Source organism: Tenebrio molitor, chromosome 9 (genome assembly GCF_963966145.1).
Source record: "Tenebrio molitor chromosome 9, icTenMoli1.1, whole genome shotgun sequence".
Classification (NCBI taxonomy): domain Eukaryota; kingdom Metazoa; phylum Arthropoda; class Insecta; order Coleoptera; family Tenebrionidae; genus Tenebrio; species Tenebrio molitor.
This window is the reverse complement of record NC_091054.1, coordinates 5,129,527-5,145,878: the sequence shown is the minus strand read 5'-3', so window position 1 is coordinate 5,145,878 and position 16,352 is coordinate 5,129,527. Positions and strand designations below refer to the sequence as shown.

Below are 16,352 nucleotides of genomic sequence, written 5' to 3'. Positions count from 1 at the left end.
AGGCGAAGGGAGATGAATAATAAACGAAAGGGAATGTTGTTTTCGCAGGGCTGGCGAAAATGGACGCGCACGTGAAAGATTTCTCCTCTTTCAGACGAAAAGAAATCATCTTTTATCCCCGGTATAATTGAATGAAACTAATTCACCGTCAGTCGAGTTTATTTAAGTTATCTCGAAAACAATTAATTTGGAGCCAAGTCGAGTTTCGCCGTTTAAATGAGACTCTTCAGTGCTTCCGAATGGGTCCTATTCAGCGGGGAAAATGCTTGCGAAACATGTGTAGCAGCGCCTCCCTCTTCCCCAGATTTCCTTATTTCCCGACAGGATTGTCTCCAGGCGGATCGATTTATTTGTGCATTTCCAGACTGGAAAATTGTGCAACTCTCATTAAATCTATCATTCTGGACGGGATAAGCTCGGACGCGGCCGTAAATTCCACTTTGCACCCGTGCATTCATAAATCGCTTGGCAGATCCTGCTACAAATGTTTTTACATCGTAGTGGTCTGCGAAATTTGCCGCCTGCACTACATAGCGTCCCTATGCTAAAAATGAATTGATATGATTACTTGGTTGCCTAAATACAAGGGGGTGTAATTTAAAGTGAACAAATTGCAACAAATGATTAAAATCAAGTCGCCCCACAATAAACTAACTAATGTCTGGCACCTGCAGTCTTGAAAGCACCTCCTTTACTTCTTCAGTAAACCCAGAACAGTTTAATTAACTAAACAATGAAAACTCCAAAGTGACAAGTGTGAGCTGTCAAATTTACAAGTCCGGCAAATCCATAAATCACAGCCAACTATGATCTTAGACACATTTTTAATAATATTGTAGATGGCGCTCTGGTCCTGCTCCTGCTTTGCGTTCGGGTGGCGGCGAGAAATTTCGGAAAACGCTGACGATCGTTAGCCGCCGTTTAAAAATGCGGCCCCCAGTTCCTCCGGAAGTGGCGGCGGTTTTCGTCTTCCACTTGTCGGAGCATGGAAATCATCTGCCGATGAAGCATTTCTCGGCCGCTATTAAGCTGGGGGAGCGGCGGCATCGAAAAACGTGTTCCCCTCGAATTTTAACAATTTAACACGTTTACATTCCCACCCCACATGTGGCGCCATCGATTTTCCGCTCGTCTCTCTTAATTGCTGTCTAATATTTTATAAATCCCTGAGTGGCGCGACGTCACCAGTCATCTTCATCACCTGCGCTAGCTAGCACATCCTGCGAAGAAAAACTCGCAGCATGAATGGATACGTCCGCATGTGGTGTTCTGAGTGAAATGGCTCCCAAGGCAGTCGTTGTTTAGTAATCCTTGTTCTTACCGCTCTGTAAACTGCTAAAACACGGTAGGCCGTCAATCTCGCGTGTGCCCTGCCAAGATTCCTCTCTCTCACGGGCGGAGGCGGCGGGTCTAGCCCCTGCCGCCTCTTTGCCGGCCGTCGAACTTATTAAATAATTCCCTTTCGGGGTGAACTTGGAAACTGGGACGTTCGCTTTGAGGAGGCCACTTGTAATTATAATTAAGGGGTGTAATGGCGAGCGGCGGGGCGGTGATCGTGCCAAAAGGGGAATTACGGTGGGGGAAGTATTTATGAAGTGTGTGATCTTGTAAGTTCCAGTTTGTGATCGTGATAAATTCGACGTGTGCGTAAATGTTCTAGAATTTACAAAGTAGATGGCGTGTAAATCCCTTCTTTCAACAACCAGCTGATTAGATAACCACTGTTGCACGAACGTCATAAATCGCAGGGTTTGTCTACGTGCACCCTTGCAATCGCTGTTCAGACGCTTTTAAACGACATCGCACAGATTTGCTTTGGAAATATTTGAAGCATCGATCTGTTAATAAATCGTGCAGTTTCACTCGGGACAGGTGCAACTTTGTTTCCAAAAAATAAATGTGTGAAATGAAACGCGACGGGATTTATAAAGTTTTTGAAACGGTCTCGTTTCCTCCAGCTCGGTTTAAAATTTAATTTGATCCTCGTTCCAAGAGAGCGTTGTTACAACTCCCAATAAAAACTTCCCTCGAAAATTAAGGTCTTTCAACATTTACAGCGAAACTACTTTTGTCATTTTTGGTTTTCTTAATTTATAAATAGTTTTTGGTAATTGTGATCGAAAATGGACCACTTGGTGGTGTTCACACCTGTAAGTTGTTTTTGTATCGTCGCTCTGATGATGACAGCTTTGGTGTCTAAACGCCCTTCACCATCAGTTCACTAACAAAATGTATTTGGTGGAAAGAAGCAATAAAATGTTGTAATGAGCGACCTAAGCTGAATTTTGTTTTTTTTTCAACTTCTGAAGTTTTATTTGTAATTTTATGGAGCGTTACGTGCTTTAGATGAAGCGCTCGATGAACGCCGCTAGTTGATACTTTATATCCGTGTCGGTGCATTAAATTGAATGGGGTTATTAAGGGTAAAATATGAGAATGGGAATATTAAGTGCATTAATTATTATTATTAGCGGTGTAAGATGGATCGAAGCGAAATGACGGAATTCGATTTGAAACGTTCTTTTTAGAGAAATGAAGCATTTTGTTAATTTGTGTTGTTTAGATAAATAATTTTACTGTAATTATAATTTATCCACCCAGAAAATTCAACTTGGTGGAATTTTTTGATTCATTTTATTCAATGTTTGTTATTTTGAAATCGTCAACTGAGTTCTGATTAATTCTTAAACGTGTTCTTAATTTTATTATTTCCATGTTCTGATGCCATTTAATGATTAAAAAAGGACCGGATGCTCTTGTCTAAAGAAAGAAAAAAAATCAAAATTATGGATTGTCTCAAAATTGTAAATTAACAAAAAATTAAATAATTGTAACTGTGTTGTAGACAAAATTCACATTGTATCTTTCTGACCAGAATTTTTACGAGATAGACTCGCTCGAAAAGTACAAGAAGAATCCTCTAAAAGAATTGCGAGCTATTCCAAGAAATACAGTAGAAAAATTTATGTTAAAGATGTCTCGAGTGTGTCAGGGATTAATTAATGTCTCTGGTGAATATTTCTAAGTAACAAAAATTTAATGTGAAATGGATCCTTGTTTATTAAAGTTGCTGCTTGTTGCGTAGTTTCCCAAATCAAATTATAATTTAATTTGTTCCGCAATTTGTTCATTTAGAAAATTAAATTCCTATTTCCAGAGAATTCAGTAAAAAGAGTCTCTTCAGAGAATAAAAAAGCAATACAAAGTCGGTAATAAATAAATAATAAATAATGGTACAGTTGGTTGCAAAAAAACGGGAAAAGAGAATTTTCCTACTGTAAATTTGGTTTTGTCCATTTGTCAATTAAATGTCTACTTGACAATACCTATCAAGTAATTTTTAAAAATGTCATTGAATTTTGACCATAATTCTAACTCTAACCTATTTCTCGTAAGAAGGTTTCACACAATGAAAAAATTGTAAAAATGTGTCAATTTTATTCCGACAGTTCCCGTTTTTTTTTGCCACCATCTATAGCATATTTAGTTTTTGATATTGTCAAATCATTACATCAGGGTTGTTGAAGATAATCTCATATTATGCATTCTTAATTTTTTTCTTATTATGGTTCTGATGTTATTCAATAAAGAAAACGGAATAGATAATTTTTATAATTTGCCTCCACTTTGATACTCTAATTAACAGATATATGTATTAACGAACGCAACGTCATCATCTGCGATGTCATTATAGCCATTAATTTTAGGTTGGCAAAGCTTGTCATGTATGTCAGTTTAAATTAGAAAATGTGTCACGAACAGGAAGTGTCCAGTGGAAAAATTTGACGTATTTTTAGCAATTTCACGTATTTCAAGAATTTGGATAAAACAAAAGGCGACGATCAAATTTTTACTTTTAAAATTAAGACATTACCAACCGCCACAAAAATTCCTAAATCGACTAAAGTAAATATTTTTGTTTAAAAAAAAGGGCAAATTACAAAAAATAGTATAAAAAACCCGTTTCGTAAGACCTTGAAGCACTCATTCTTTGAAATAACTCGTGGCTACGCCACTCGTTTTTTAAACTTGAATTCGTGCTTCAAGACTGATCTCATGAAACTTTTTAATATACCTAGATACTATTTTGATACGAGTAGAATAAGAAAACAATTATTTGGAACTCAAAATTTTGAGTTAGTGTTATTCACTAATTGCTAGACAGGAAAAAATAATGAATAAATAATTTGTCAATTAATTAATTAATATGTTATAATTAGTTGACCTCATTAAGGTCCAGATTTCAACCCTATAAAACTCTTGAGGGGTAAAACTTGATATCGAGAATGCCAATGTTTTGTTGGTGCTCGAAAAATGGGGATAATTTTTTTTTGACGCGACTGTGAAACAAAATAATTTTTATTTTTCACGATACATTATGGTTTTATAAGAAATTAAAAAAAAAAAAAAACAATTTAAAAAATTAAACAATGGCGGAGATATAAGAAGTCGTCTAGTAGGACCCTCTTTTGAAAATCCTTGCTGATGGTGGAATTATTTTCTCTGTCAAACATCGTCCGAATTTGAAAAATTAATAAAAAATTAACACGGCATCTAATTTAAAAAATTCTACGCTACATCTTAGATAATATTATAAAGAACATGTGGTATAAATTTCATCAAAATCGGTTTAGGAGATCTGGAGATATTCACTCCACACTTTTCAGATATTTGTTATACACAGTCGTTTTATTGGTTGCCTATCTCTCGAAAAATCTATCATTCATAACTACTATCCCACCTCCACCCGGCGGCACGGCAATTTTGCCGGAGTACATACACTATTACGGATATTACTATCAAGTAATAGTGCAGTGCTTATCAACATAATTACCGGCGTCTTGCCTCCGCATTTTGACTTTGTTGTGTATTATGTTCTGTGTCAATGTTAAGGAACTTCCTCACGATGTGACATGAGTATAATAATATACCTTTTTGAATTTCAACTACCAATGTGTTATCTAAATCCAGAATTTTTAAATTTTTAAAAAGAGATTCTATTCCCGTTGCTGAAATTACAAGTGGTAAAATCGAAATTTTTTCTAAACACCAAAGATTTCTCATAGCAACGGACAGCTCTAAATATTTATTAATTTTTGTGTTATATGTCTGTGTTATATTATGTGAATTTGGAACAGCTATATCTAAAAGATATGCTTATTCATTAATTAATAATAATAACTAATGCTTTATCTTCAATGATGAAACTTATTTTACCACTTATTTTGGGGTAATTATTGCTCACAATGAAAGGAAACGTCCGTAAACTTTGCCAAAATCGAAAACTTTTTTTCGAGGTTTAGATCAACACCGTTGCTTTAAAGCCGACGTTTGTTTGACATTTCACCGAAAAATTTGCGTACCAGTGGCATCACGTTTGGCAATAAAACTTCTAAATTACCCATTCTTACGAAAGTAAAATGTTGCCCCTGTATATTTTATAAATTTTCTCCATTACCAGATAATAATAATAAAATGCACAATTATAATTCCAACGCCTAAAAGTCTTGAGGTATGATTTATTATAAAGTAGCGTTTGATACTTTATAATAAATCACAAATTGTCTACGCCCATGCATTGCACGCTCATTTGCATATGTTTCCGCTACGACATGACCGATAATTTGCAACGCCTGCTCTGTTTAGTTTCTTTTTGATCACATTATTATATTTTAATTATTAAATTTTAAATGTCCAGTTGAAACCTTGACGTTTGATTAACATTTTTAGGGTGCAGCTTTGAAACAATCAAAATACAACAGCCGTTGCAGACAAGGGCGTAGCAATGATTTTTTGCTGGGGTGGGCCAGATTTTAAACCACAGACAGACGATAGATAGATGTTGCAGATGTATATTGTTTTTAATGTGTTTTACTTTTATTCTGGGGTGGGCCAGAAGGATTCTGGGGTGGGCCGGGCCCACCTGGCCCCCCCCTTTGCTACGCCCATGGTTGCAGATCTCTCTTTAAACTATAAAGTTTAAGATGTCCCACTCTGTAGATGTCGATTTAGTTGATTAATGTAAGAATTCGAAAGCTGATTAGGGTTCGAACTTTGCACAGCTGTTCCCTCGAAAATTCTCCATTCCCCATCCCCACGTCCCAGTCATCATTGTCGCAAAACTTTCACAACATCCCCCTTTTTACCGCACCTCCTTTGACTTTTTTCCGAGCGTGTCCTTCACTCCCAGATTAAAATATCGTCCTGTTTCTGTTTTGTGCCGTCTTAATTCACCGCGGCAGTGGAGCGTTACGTGAGGAAGCTTTATGAAAGCTCTTAATAAATTAAGAACTATGTAGTTTAAGTTTATGTAAATAGCGCACGTAAATTACACGGGTAAAGCGAGTGCACCGTCGGCTTTTTGCTTCGTTTTACAAGCAGAAGCTCCCAGTTCGCTTAAATTAGCTGAACTGCTTTAATAATGCGAATTTATCGTGATATTTACATTAATACGGAGAGGGGGGCGTGACCGTCACTTTAATTACAACTCGGCCTCCCCTATCGGTGCAATTATCGACGAGTTTTCATTTAAATTAAGATCCAAATCGAATGACGCCTCATACGCACTCCTAGATTGCTCACCTAACGACGTTAGGTAAGAAATTGGGATAGACAGATTGTCATGCGTCTTCCCTTTTATCTAATTTGCACGGTCAACGCTTCAGTTTCGGCGTCTTCTTCTTCTCCTCTTAATTTTTCAATTTCCCCGATCCACGCAACTCAATTCGCCCGTAATACATTTTTTTTTCTGCGAAACGCAATAGTCTCGGCGATAAATCGGGCCCGAGTAAGAAAATAAAAGTTTCGGGGTGAAAACTTCGTATACTTTAAATTGAATGCGTTATATCAAATGTTCGGATCGCATATTTTTCGGGGGCGGATTGATTCGGCGGCTGCTTTGTGCGCCGCCTTCGGTTTAAGTGAAAGAAATCGCGGCGGGAATACTGTAAACAAGTACACGACCGGCGAGATAAGAGAAAGGGATACAGAGGGTGGATTATGCACTGTACCTTTTACGGTTCTTGCAAAGGACGAGCGGCCCGGCCTTCCGTCCATACCTGGAAATAAAAAAAATTAGCTCCAAAGCTTAGTTAATTAGGGGAGGTTTAACAAGGCGGTGGAAAAAATAACGCAGGTTTTTTTGCGTTCTGATTATGACGTGCAGATTAACATTTAAAAATTGTTTGTTTAATGTTTTTCGTTTTGGAACAGCGAACGGAACAGGTTTATCGAAATGCGGACAACAGGGATTATACTTTGAAAGCGTTTTTTGTTTCATTTGGGGAAGCTTTAAATAAACGAGTCGAGAGAAAATAACTAAAAATAAATTTAAAAAAAATTTAAATGTTTTTGACGTAAAAATAATTACGTTTATATTTGAGAATCGACTACCGTTCTTTAAAGACAAACGGTAACCATTGTTAATTTGATTAGAATTAGGGCATTTATTATCTAATTGTCTTGCAACTCTAACAAAAACCTTATTATTATTTTTTTTTTTGGTTAGATAATAGCTATTTATTATACAAGTGTCTTATACGGCAAATAAGTCACGAAAGAAATGTTTAACCGCGAGAGCTTGCTCGAGTTGCCTAATGTGGCACGAGTGTAATACATAGTTTTATCCAACACCTCTTTCTGTAACAGTTCTTATTCTCTATAAACTCATTAATTATAAAAACAGTTTAACTATGAGTTCATAAGTCCACTATTATAAAAACAGTTTAAATTATGGGTTCATAAGTCCACTAGTGTTTTATAGACCTCATAATATATTCAAAATCGGTATTATTATGACTTCATAATAAACAGGTGTTGGTTACACATTTTTTATCATTTGTTTTTCTTGCTTTAACCAGATCAACTTGATTTTCAAAATCGATAAAAATATTCAAAAGTTTAAACTTCAAAGCTAAATAAATATCTGAAAACCTTACTTCAGTAAGCAATTATCTTTTTTACAATAAACACTATACCAAGTTACGTCTCCCAATGTACTGACTTACACCGTAAAATTTCAAATTTGTAGCATTAAAAACACCAGAGATAAACCCACCTGAACTCTCGCGCGAACATCCTGTATATTACTATTTGTGTATTATTGTTTTCTGGTGATTTATAGTGTTCTTGAAAATTAAATGAAGTGACTATTTTTCTCTTAATATTTAATAGCAAGTAAGTGTAATTCCTTTTTAAAACCCGCAATCGTACTATATACGAGGGTCATTTGAAAAGTTTGCGATGTAGTTTATAAGTGTCAGTGCGTTGTAGGGCCAAGTCATTCATATGAACAGCTGGGAACTATTACGTGCATCTGTTTGTTGTGTATGGGTTTCAATACACCAAGTGCTTCCTGAGTAATAATGAGCCCGAGGAATTGAAAATGCAACCCACAATACATTTGGAACGTAAAGCTGGATATAGTCCGTGGTAAATATCCAACTTTACGTTCCAAAATGTATTGTGGGTTGCATTTTCAATTACGTCGGAAGGAAAAGTCAGTTTGGTCTACGGGAGAGATTGTGATTTTAAAATATGTATGTATTCTGATTTCTGAAATGCAAAGGCAACATTGTTGATTGATTATTATTTTTCACAAAGGTTAAACAATCACGGGAAAGTACTCTCTTCAAAACCAATAATTGAAACGAAAAATTCATGAAGAAACATTAATTCGGAAAGGACTCATTTTTGAATCATCCATTTGCTCATGTAAGTGTCGTTTCCATGGCAGAAATCGCTGAATTGAAGTACGACTTGCTGCCATTTCCGCCACATTTTCTTGATTTATCTCCGTCTGATTTCCATCTATGTATTTCAAAGCTTCAAAAAAAATTTCTTCGGGTAAACAATTTTCTCCAGATGATGAAATGAGGTAATTCCACTGAAGCAATCTTGGATACTTTACGGTAAAGTATCAGGTGTTCATTTAAATGTATTCTCGTTGAAGAGCCGATTGTGAACACACCACTCATCAGTCTGTAAAAACGCAAACAAAGCAAAAAGTGAGGTTAAATTTAATTCTTTTTCTATTTTGTCTTCGCGGTTAAGTGAATAGCCTTGTGCTAAATTTCGCTACTTCACCTTGTATTTCTTTTGTGTCTTTTTATTCAATATAGTCGTTTTATTATTATAGTATGTAAAAGGAGCACAGCATCGAGGACGGATTCATTTATTTATCATTTCATTACAGATATTTCTATCAAATAACGATAGTCCCTTTGAAGGCAGTATTTTTTATATTGTCATTCATTTTCTATACAGTTGTGGCGCCGTATATTATTATTATTTTCATTAATTTTGATTCAGCAATATGTGAATAAAGTCAGCGCTTTTGATATTTCATTTTCCCCAGATATGTGGTAATAATAAATAACCTCATTTTACAAATGAGATCATAATAAAAAATTAAAATAAGTAAAAAAATCTTTTATTAGATACTAAATCGCGAACTTTTCAAATGATCCTGGTATTTACGAGCAGCCATTATATCTTGAACAGTTTTATAACAATGGGATTACCCAATAATTTTGGTGAAAATTTGCATTATAAGGTTGAATAGGTTAGTAGAAAATTCATAGCTACAGTTCCTTTGACAGATAAGAATTATAATCTCGAAAGACCTTCTAATAGCTGTTTGTCAAAATGTTCATTTGCATCCACAGTACACGACTTGCTTTACATTACTATTTTGCTAAAATAGGGGAATAGTTATTTACATTAGAGTACGGTGTATTTTCCAGCGCGACAACTAGGTTTCAAACTCGAGGCGAAGCCGAGTGCCTGATTAGTTGGAGCGCTGGAAAATACCTACCGTACGACATTTGCATTAGACTTTTCGATTGACCATGACCAAATGTTTTATTGTGCATTTTTGCAGATTTTTATGAAATAACAAATGTCAAATGTTTTGACATACATATTTATTACATATTATAATTTTAGTCTAATTAAACATGAACTGTAATGTTGTAAAACAAATGTTTCAAGTAGAGTAGTGACATTTAATGACTAGTAAGCTATAAACAGTGTTATCATGTGAGGCATGTATATGTATATTTGTAAATCTTTGATGAATGTCCACCCTTTGTCGACCGTCCAATCCATTTCCCTTATTTGTATTTAATAACGATAATGTAAGTAGTAATGTAATAGCTCAGAATCTAACTAGGGCAACCCACGTGCCTCGGTACCACCCACCATTTACCTCCCCTCACGCGGCCATCATTATTATTTACGGTTATGTATAGTGTTAATAGAAACGCAGAGTTGTCTATTATAGTATTCATGGATTGAAAATGCTTCGCTTCAGCACCCTCGAGCATTTTACGACCCCGAGACGTACTCGAGGTTGTCAGCGCGGCACTAAATCCGGCATAGAAGCTGTTAAAAACATGAGCACCACCCGTCAACAAAAACCCCCCACTTGTCTCTACCTTCTTACTTGTTAATAATTTATGATGATAAGAATTTATGTAACCCGGGCGCTTCTTCGGTGTCATTTTTTCGTAATTTATATGTTTACATGTAGTTGTGTCTGGATTTATGTTCGCGGGAAGGGGTGGCCACCCGAAACGAAATTAACCACTCGTCGAGGTGCTTTTTGTTTATTTTTATTTCTGCACCGGTTCCGTTCCCTTTCGTCTTTTTTTTTTATTGTTCGACATCAAAAACATCGCCATTACCGCAAAGCTTCCATTAGTGGCCTTAGTTAATTACGACGCAGTGTGCCGTGGATGGCTAGCGCAAGTCGGAGATCGCAGGTGGCGCCTCCAAACGGGAGATCACTTAGTGCCGCGATTAAAGGCGCTCGTTAGCCATCCATCCAGCTCGACCACGTCCAGTTGACGCACGTCAAAAGGCAGAGGGCGCTGCGGACGCTAATCGTCGCCACCACATAAAGAATATTGCCAACGCAGCCGGAAAATCTAATTACACACAAATTAGCAACGCCCGGACCGGAGACAGATGGCGCTCCGCGGTTCCGGTGTTATCTACAGGTGGAAGTTTTTGCACCGGGGCCTGTGTGTCTCTGTGTGTGCTTAAAAGCCCCCGAGCGAAGAAATGAAAAGCAAATATTGATCGTGACTCCGGGACAAAGTGGCGCTTTTAACGCGTCCTTAATCTCAATGTTTAAGGCTTATGAAAGTTGCTCATAGAAAGAAAGTTGCGGAACAACGCGGAGAACAATACGACGCCAACTTCGATCCGCGCGAAACTTCACGGGTACGTGTGAAAAATAGGAAGAGGGAGTTTGGGAGTTCGTACACGGGAGGTCTTAACCGGAATCGGTGTTGTTTAGTAAGGCGTGATCCCATCACCATAACAAGCTTAGCTCATTTGGGAACTTTTTAAATACGAGGAAATTGAATGCGCTTTTAGAGGAAAGTATCGGAAAAGTCGGGAAACGGGGACAGGTCGAAGGTGCTTTTCTAGGCGGATCAGGCGGAACGAATCCTACGCTTTCTCTCGAATCCTGTTTTTGCGTCTAATTCCTCGACTGTCGAACATCGTCGAATTGAATTCAGCCTGGACCACACTCTCTCTAGTAGAGGTGTTGGATTTTCTCATGGGCTATGAGCCATATCTGTGTTAGTTTCGTCTCTCTCTCTCTCTCGTCTATTTGCACGTAAAGTTTTCAGTTTTCAGTTACAGATTTTTCACTGGTTTATCGCTCCGCCTTCGCGCAGATATTTCCAAGGTCACAGCCCATGAGAGAATCCAACACCTTTAACAATAAATGTTCGCAAAATGAATTTAATTAGCTCAAGTGAAAGCTTCTAATCTAGGAGCACTGCAGACCCTCCCTCAGTCTTTAATTCCGTCGCGTGAGGGCGCTTGTGGCGTTCACCTGTTCTTTTTATTATCAGAAATGTTTCCGTCGTAATCGTCGTTCGGGATTAATGGAAGTTTGTATAAATTTCGTTGGCCATATTTTCATAAAGTGATAACACAACCTCAATTTCGCTAAGTGCAAGGCGAATCCCGTTCCCCTTCACTTGCCCGGATCAATTCACCCTCGATGAGTCTTCACAGATCCTCCTTTATATTATAATCCTTGACGGCGAATTCTTCGAGACGTTCGTCCCTCCACTTCTTAACAGTACTTCACGTGCACCACTGTATCTAATAAAGGACGAGAGGGGAGAACACGATATAAAATGACGGAATAAAGGACAGCCAACATATTTTCGCATTCCTCTATTATCATAATATTATAAACCGGGAGTCGTAATCGAATCAGGCGCGAACTGGAGGCGGCGAAAAAACACACGAGAGGGATTTGGGCAGAAAGTTAGGCAACAATTATGTCACTCTTTTAGCGTCTGACATTTTCCAAATTACTTTCACTCATATGTACCGTCTTCTCCCGCCCGCCGCACCATCCACTTCCGTGGGAGTTATCTCTTTGTGCCCGTCCTTTATTTATAATTTTCTTTTACGACCCTCTCGGAAGATAATTAGGTCTGTTGAATAGTTTGTTATGTCTTTATGCCTTGAGAATGTGCCCCTGTGTTGTTCTCATCAAGTTGGTTTCAGATTTTCCCTTTTGTTGTCGAGCTTCCGCTTAAGTTATAAAAACCGTAAAAAATCAACCCTTTTACATTCAGCAGGTGGAAGGCTGGAGGAGCTGGTGAAAGTTATATATCGGTCAGGCCGACGTGGGTGAAGCGTGCACGTTACATTTGTGCGATTTATAGAAATCCGCCTGAAACAAAGTGTTTCTCCTGAAACTGAATATCCTGCGAACGGCCCGATTTTATTACAATGGAACCCCTTAAATTTCCATACGGGATTTTATTCCGGTCCCTTGCGATTTACTGCATGCAATAATCGTAGAATTAGTGCAGGTTTCACTTTTTCGAACGTACGACGTGTCCGAAAGCTCGCCAAGAAAGTGGAAGAGGGAGAAGACGTGCGACGTCGAACAGATGTGACCAGGACTTTTTATTAGTTTCGGAGTTGGGGCAGGATCGGTAATTTAGTTAATGATTGACAGAGGATTGTGCTTAAGGACCCCCGTTGCAAGTCGCAATTGCTATTTCATTGCGTCTACCACGTGGCGGTGATGGTTTTCTAATTGGGAGGTGGTTGCGTAAGCCACATCGCCGAGGATCGGGTCAACTTTTACCAAAAGATATAAAAGGTGGCGGAGGAACGGATTTGGGATATCCGGGGGGATTGCGCGACGTTGTAAGCAGATAAAAGTAAAGAGTGGAAAGGGTTCAAAAGATTATAGGTTTTAGGACGCGTCCGTTCTTTCGCGAGAAGGTTTAATAATGCATCCTGCCGGGGGCACAGATTTATAATTTAAGCTTCATGATGCTTCACCTCGACAGGAGGTTGGGCGGTTTTTATCCTGTTTCCTACCCTTTATTCTTTAAAACAGTATTATGTTATTTATTGAGGAACACATTCGGTGCGTCCAAACGGAATATTTTATCCTCGAGAATACAAAAAGAATCTTTCAAAGGACACGTCTGAATATTAGAATTCTAGACGTTTTACCTATTGTAGGTACTATTGGCGGAATAAAATAGGTAGGATTTTTTATACTTTCGAGGCATTACTGAAATAATTATTTGTGTATCAAGGCCAAAAAGCGCACCTCTTTCGTCCGATTCTGAGTTTTCTGGCCGAGGCGCAGCCGAGGCTTGAAATCAGGCGAGAACAAAAGGCACTTTTTACCAGAGGTCCACATTAAATTTTTTTGGCGACTGCACGAACTACAAAGCAAAAGACATCATTGGAAAAATTACAAATTTATTTTGTATCTACTTTTTTCAAATAGATAAATTTATTCATACATATTAACAATTTTTTTTGTTTTGCCAACAAAATTAGAAATGTACATACTATGTATTTGCAATACAATTATTGTTTACATAATTTACGGTGATAAGACAATTATCGGTTTTGTCGGTTTCGTTGTTAACAGTGTTGTTAGCGTCCGAAAAAGTGCGTCCGAAAAAGAGTTACTTTTCGTCCGCTTGTGAGTACGTAAAATTACCGTTTTCATTAACGCTGCCTAAAAAATAACATTTACAACCCAGACACAAAAAAAATGCGACAGCGTTGTCACAAAGTCTGATTTTCTACTCAATAGGAATTTTTAACGTTAATTTTATCTTCCCCTTTGCAGTATCTGGAAGTTTATGACTTGCGCTTTAGTGAGTTTTATGGAAATGCACTTCGCTGTTTATCCGATATTTCGAGTTCATTTCAGCATTTTCCTTTCGTTAATTTCTGGCATTTTATTGCGTTTAAATAGACAGCTCGAATAAAATTAACGAGTGAAGTTTTATTTTTCAGTTGTTGATTGAAAAGTGCTCGCTTTTTATTGGATCATTTTGTTCAGTCACATCTCATCGCTTCCACTTAAATCGTTTTTGTTCTGTTTAGATTTTTTCGTCGGGTAAATCACGACATCCGTCCAGGATTAATTTAGCGTCTCCAACGCATTTAAGTTTTCCACTTTGGCCCGCCCCCACTACAATAAACCACGATGACGTTTATAAAGACCCGCCCCCACGAAGACCCCGTCCCCTGCGAGGACACTAAATCTTTGCATGTTACGGACTCGCCGATGGTACATTTCTTTCTTTTATAATTGGGCGCGAGTCCGTGAAAAAAACAGAGTCCTCGAGGTCTAATGAACTCTCAGAGGGCGGCGGCTCGAGGGCCCCCGGACAATTTGGATTTCCAAAGAGTATGCATAAATTAGAGGTGAAGCTGAATAGTCCGGGTCAAACACGAGTGGTCACGAATGCTCGCCGAGACCGACTTACACCCCCACGCAATACTCCTTACTTCCTATCCTAAAGAGCTTTTAACATCAATAAAGCATTACGTGCCGGCACTCTCAAGTAATTTTAAATTTCCCTCTCGTACAGTAACGGCCAATTTTATTAGCACAAGAATAGGGACCCGAGACGATGTTTGTTCTTGGCGACGACATAATCTCGGGATTTTTTCGATTTTTCACCATCTCGCAGACGTCGTAAATCAGCGATTGTGCGAATTTTCAAAGCGAATGTGAATGTTTTTACGATTCGAGAATGTCGAGAATGTGGATAATAAACAAATAAGGCGAAAGAGTTTTTAACGGACCGAGAATATTGATGGTTTCAGTTGGGGAATCAGAATCGACAAGAAAAAACGAGAGATGTGTTTTAGATGTCGGCGGCAGATGATACAAAGTTTCGAAAAGTCAACACAGTTTTTTACAAAAAGTAACCGGGGGTGTCAGTTGAGATTATTTCTGTTTAGATTCCGCAGGGTTCGTCGAAAGAAAATTTTAAAATATGTTGTCTGGGATGAACACGTTTATAGAGTAAAAAATTGTAACGCGGGGAAAAATAAATCTGGGAAATGTATGGGGTTGTGGGAATGTTTTCATGTTGTATTTCAAACATTTCAAATATTTAATATTAAAATCCGGCATTACCTAAGTAATGTAAATGTTGGTGATTTGAAATGCGAAATTTTCGACGAAATTTGTTTCGTGAAACAATTTTCAAAATTGAATTTAAATTCTTAAATATTGAATTTTTATTTGTAGTTAAACTGAACATAAGTCAAATTTAAAATACTAAATGACATGTTTACACATTTTGAACAGTAAGTGTATCTTGATTTTTACACACTAATCAAACAATCTGGCATTTTACCGCACGGAGTGTAAAATAACAAGAAAATTTTAAGCTTCTGGAACCTCCAAAAAAGTCTATTTATACTAAGACAAGATACCGTTCTTCTAAAGTCTGATAGCGCTATCTTGTGGTGTAAATCGTAAGCGTGTCAGTTATCGGTATAATAGATAACTTTCTGCCATTTTATTAATTAAATGTCAGTCTTTGCAGGTTTTGCAAAATTATTAGTTACAAGAAATTCCAAATTTGAGAAAACAAGTACTTAATGAGTCGTCGGCCAAAAAGATTAATACATTACTAATGCGGTAGGCATTTTACATCGCTCGGTTTTTGTTAAAACACTCTCGCTGCGCGGTCGTGCCTAAAAACCTCGCGCACTAAAATGTAGCCTACCACATTATGTAATGTAAATAACTATTAACGTACCAAGAGAAAACATTTCTAGATTCTAATTACTTTTCATCTTACAACAGTCTTTATTAAAAACTTGTCATTAATAATAACCTCTGTTTTTCTATTTGGTACCACAATGTGCTACAGAGCGGCACAAATCAAAAATAGTATATATGTAGTATGAAACGATATTTGGAAGGAGGTTTTTATAACGTACTAATACTTTTATGAAGGTTGGAACGGTTGGGACAGCCCATTGCTGTCGGCCATCATAAATTACTCAAATTATTGAAGGTTCAGAAATTT

General features: G+C 37.5%; 1 protein-coding gene across 2 annotated transcripts in view; it reads right to left on the bottom strand.

Annotated features, from left to right (window-relative positions):
* Positions 1 to 16,352, bottom strand: part of LOC138138100 (roundabout homolog 2-like) — a 90,906-nt gene that overhangs the window by 40,215 nt on the left and 34,339 nt on the right. The window contains exon 2 of one of the 2 annotated variants that reach the window (XM_069057851.1): positions 7,011 to 7,058. The exons of the other annotated variant lie outside the window; for it this stretch is intronic. Within the exon in view, the coding sequence (XP_068913952.1) occupies positions 7,011 to 7,058 (48 nt within the window). The remainder of the gene's footprint in view (positions 1 to 7,010; positions 7,059 to 16,352) is intronic. 2 annotated transcript variants of the gene reach the window in all.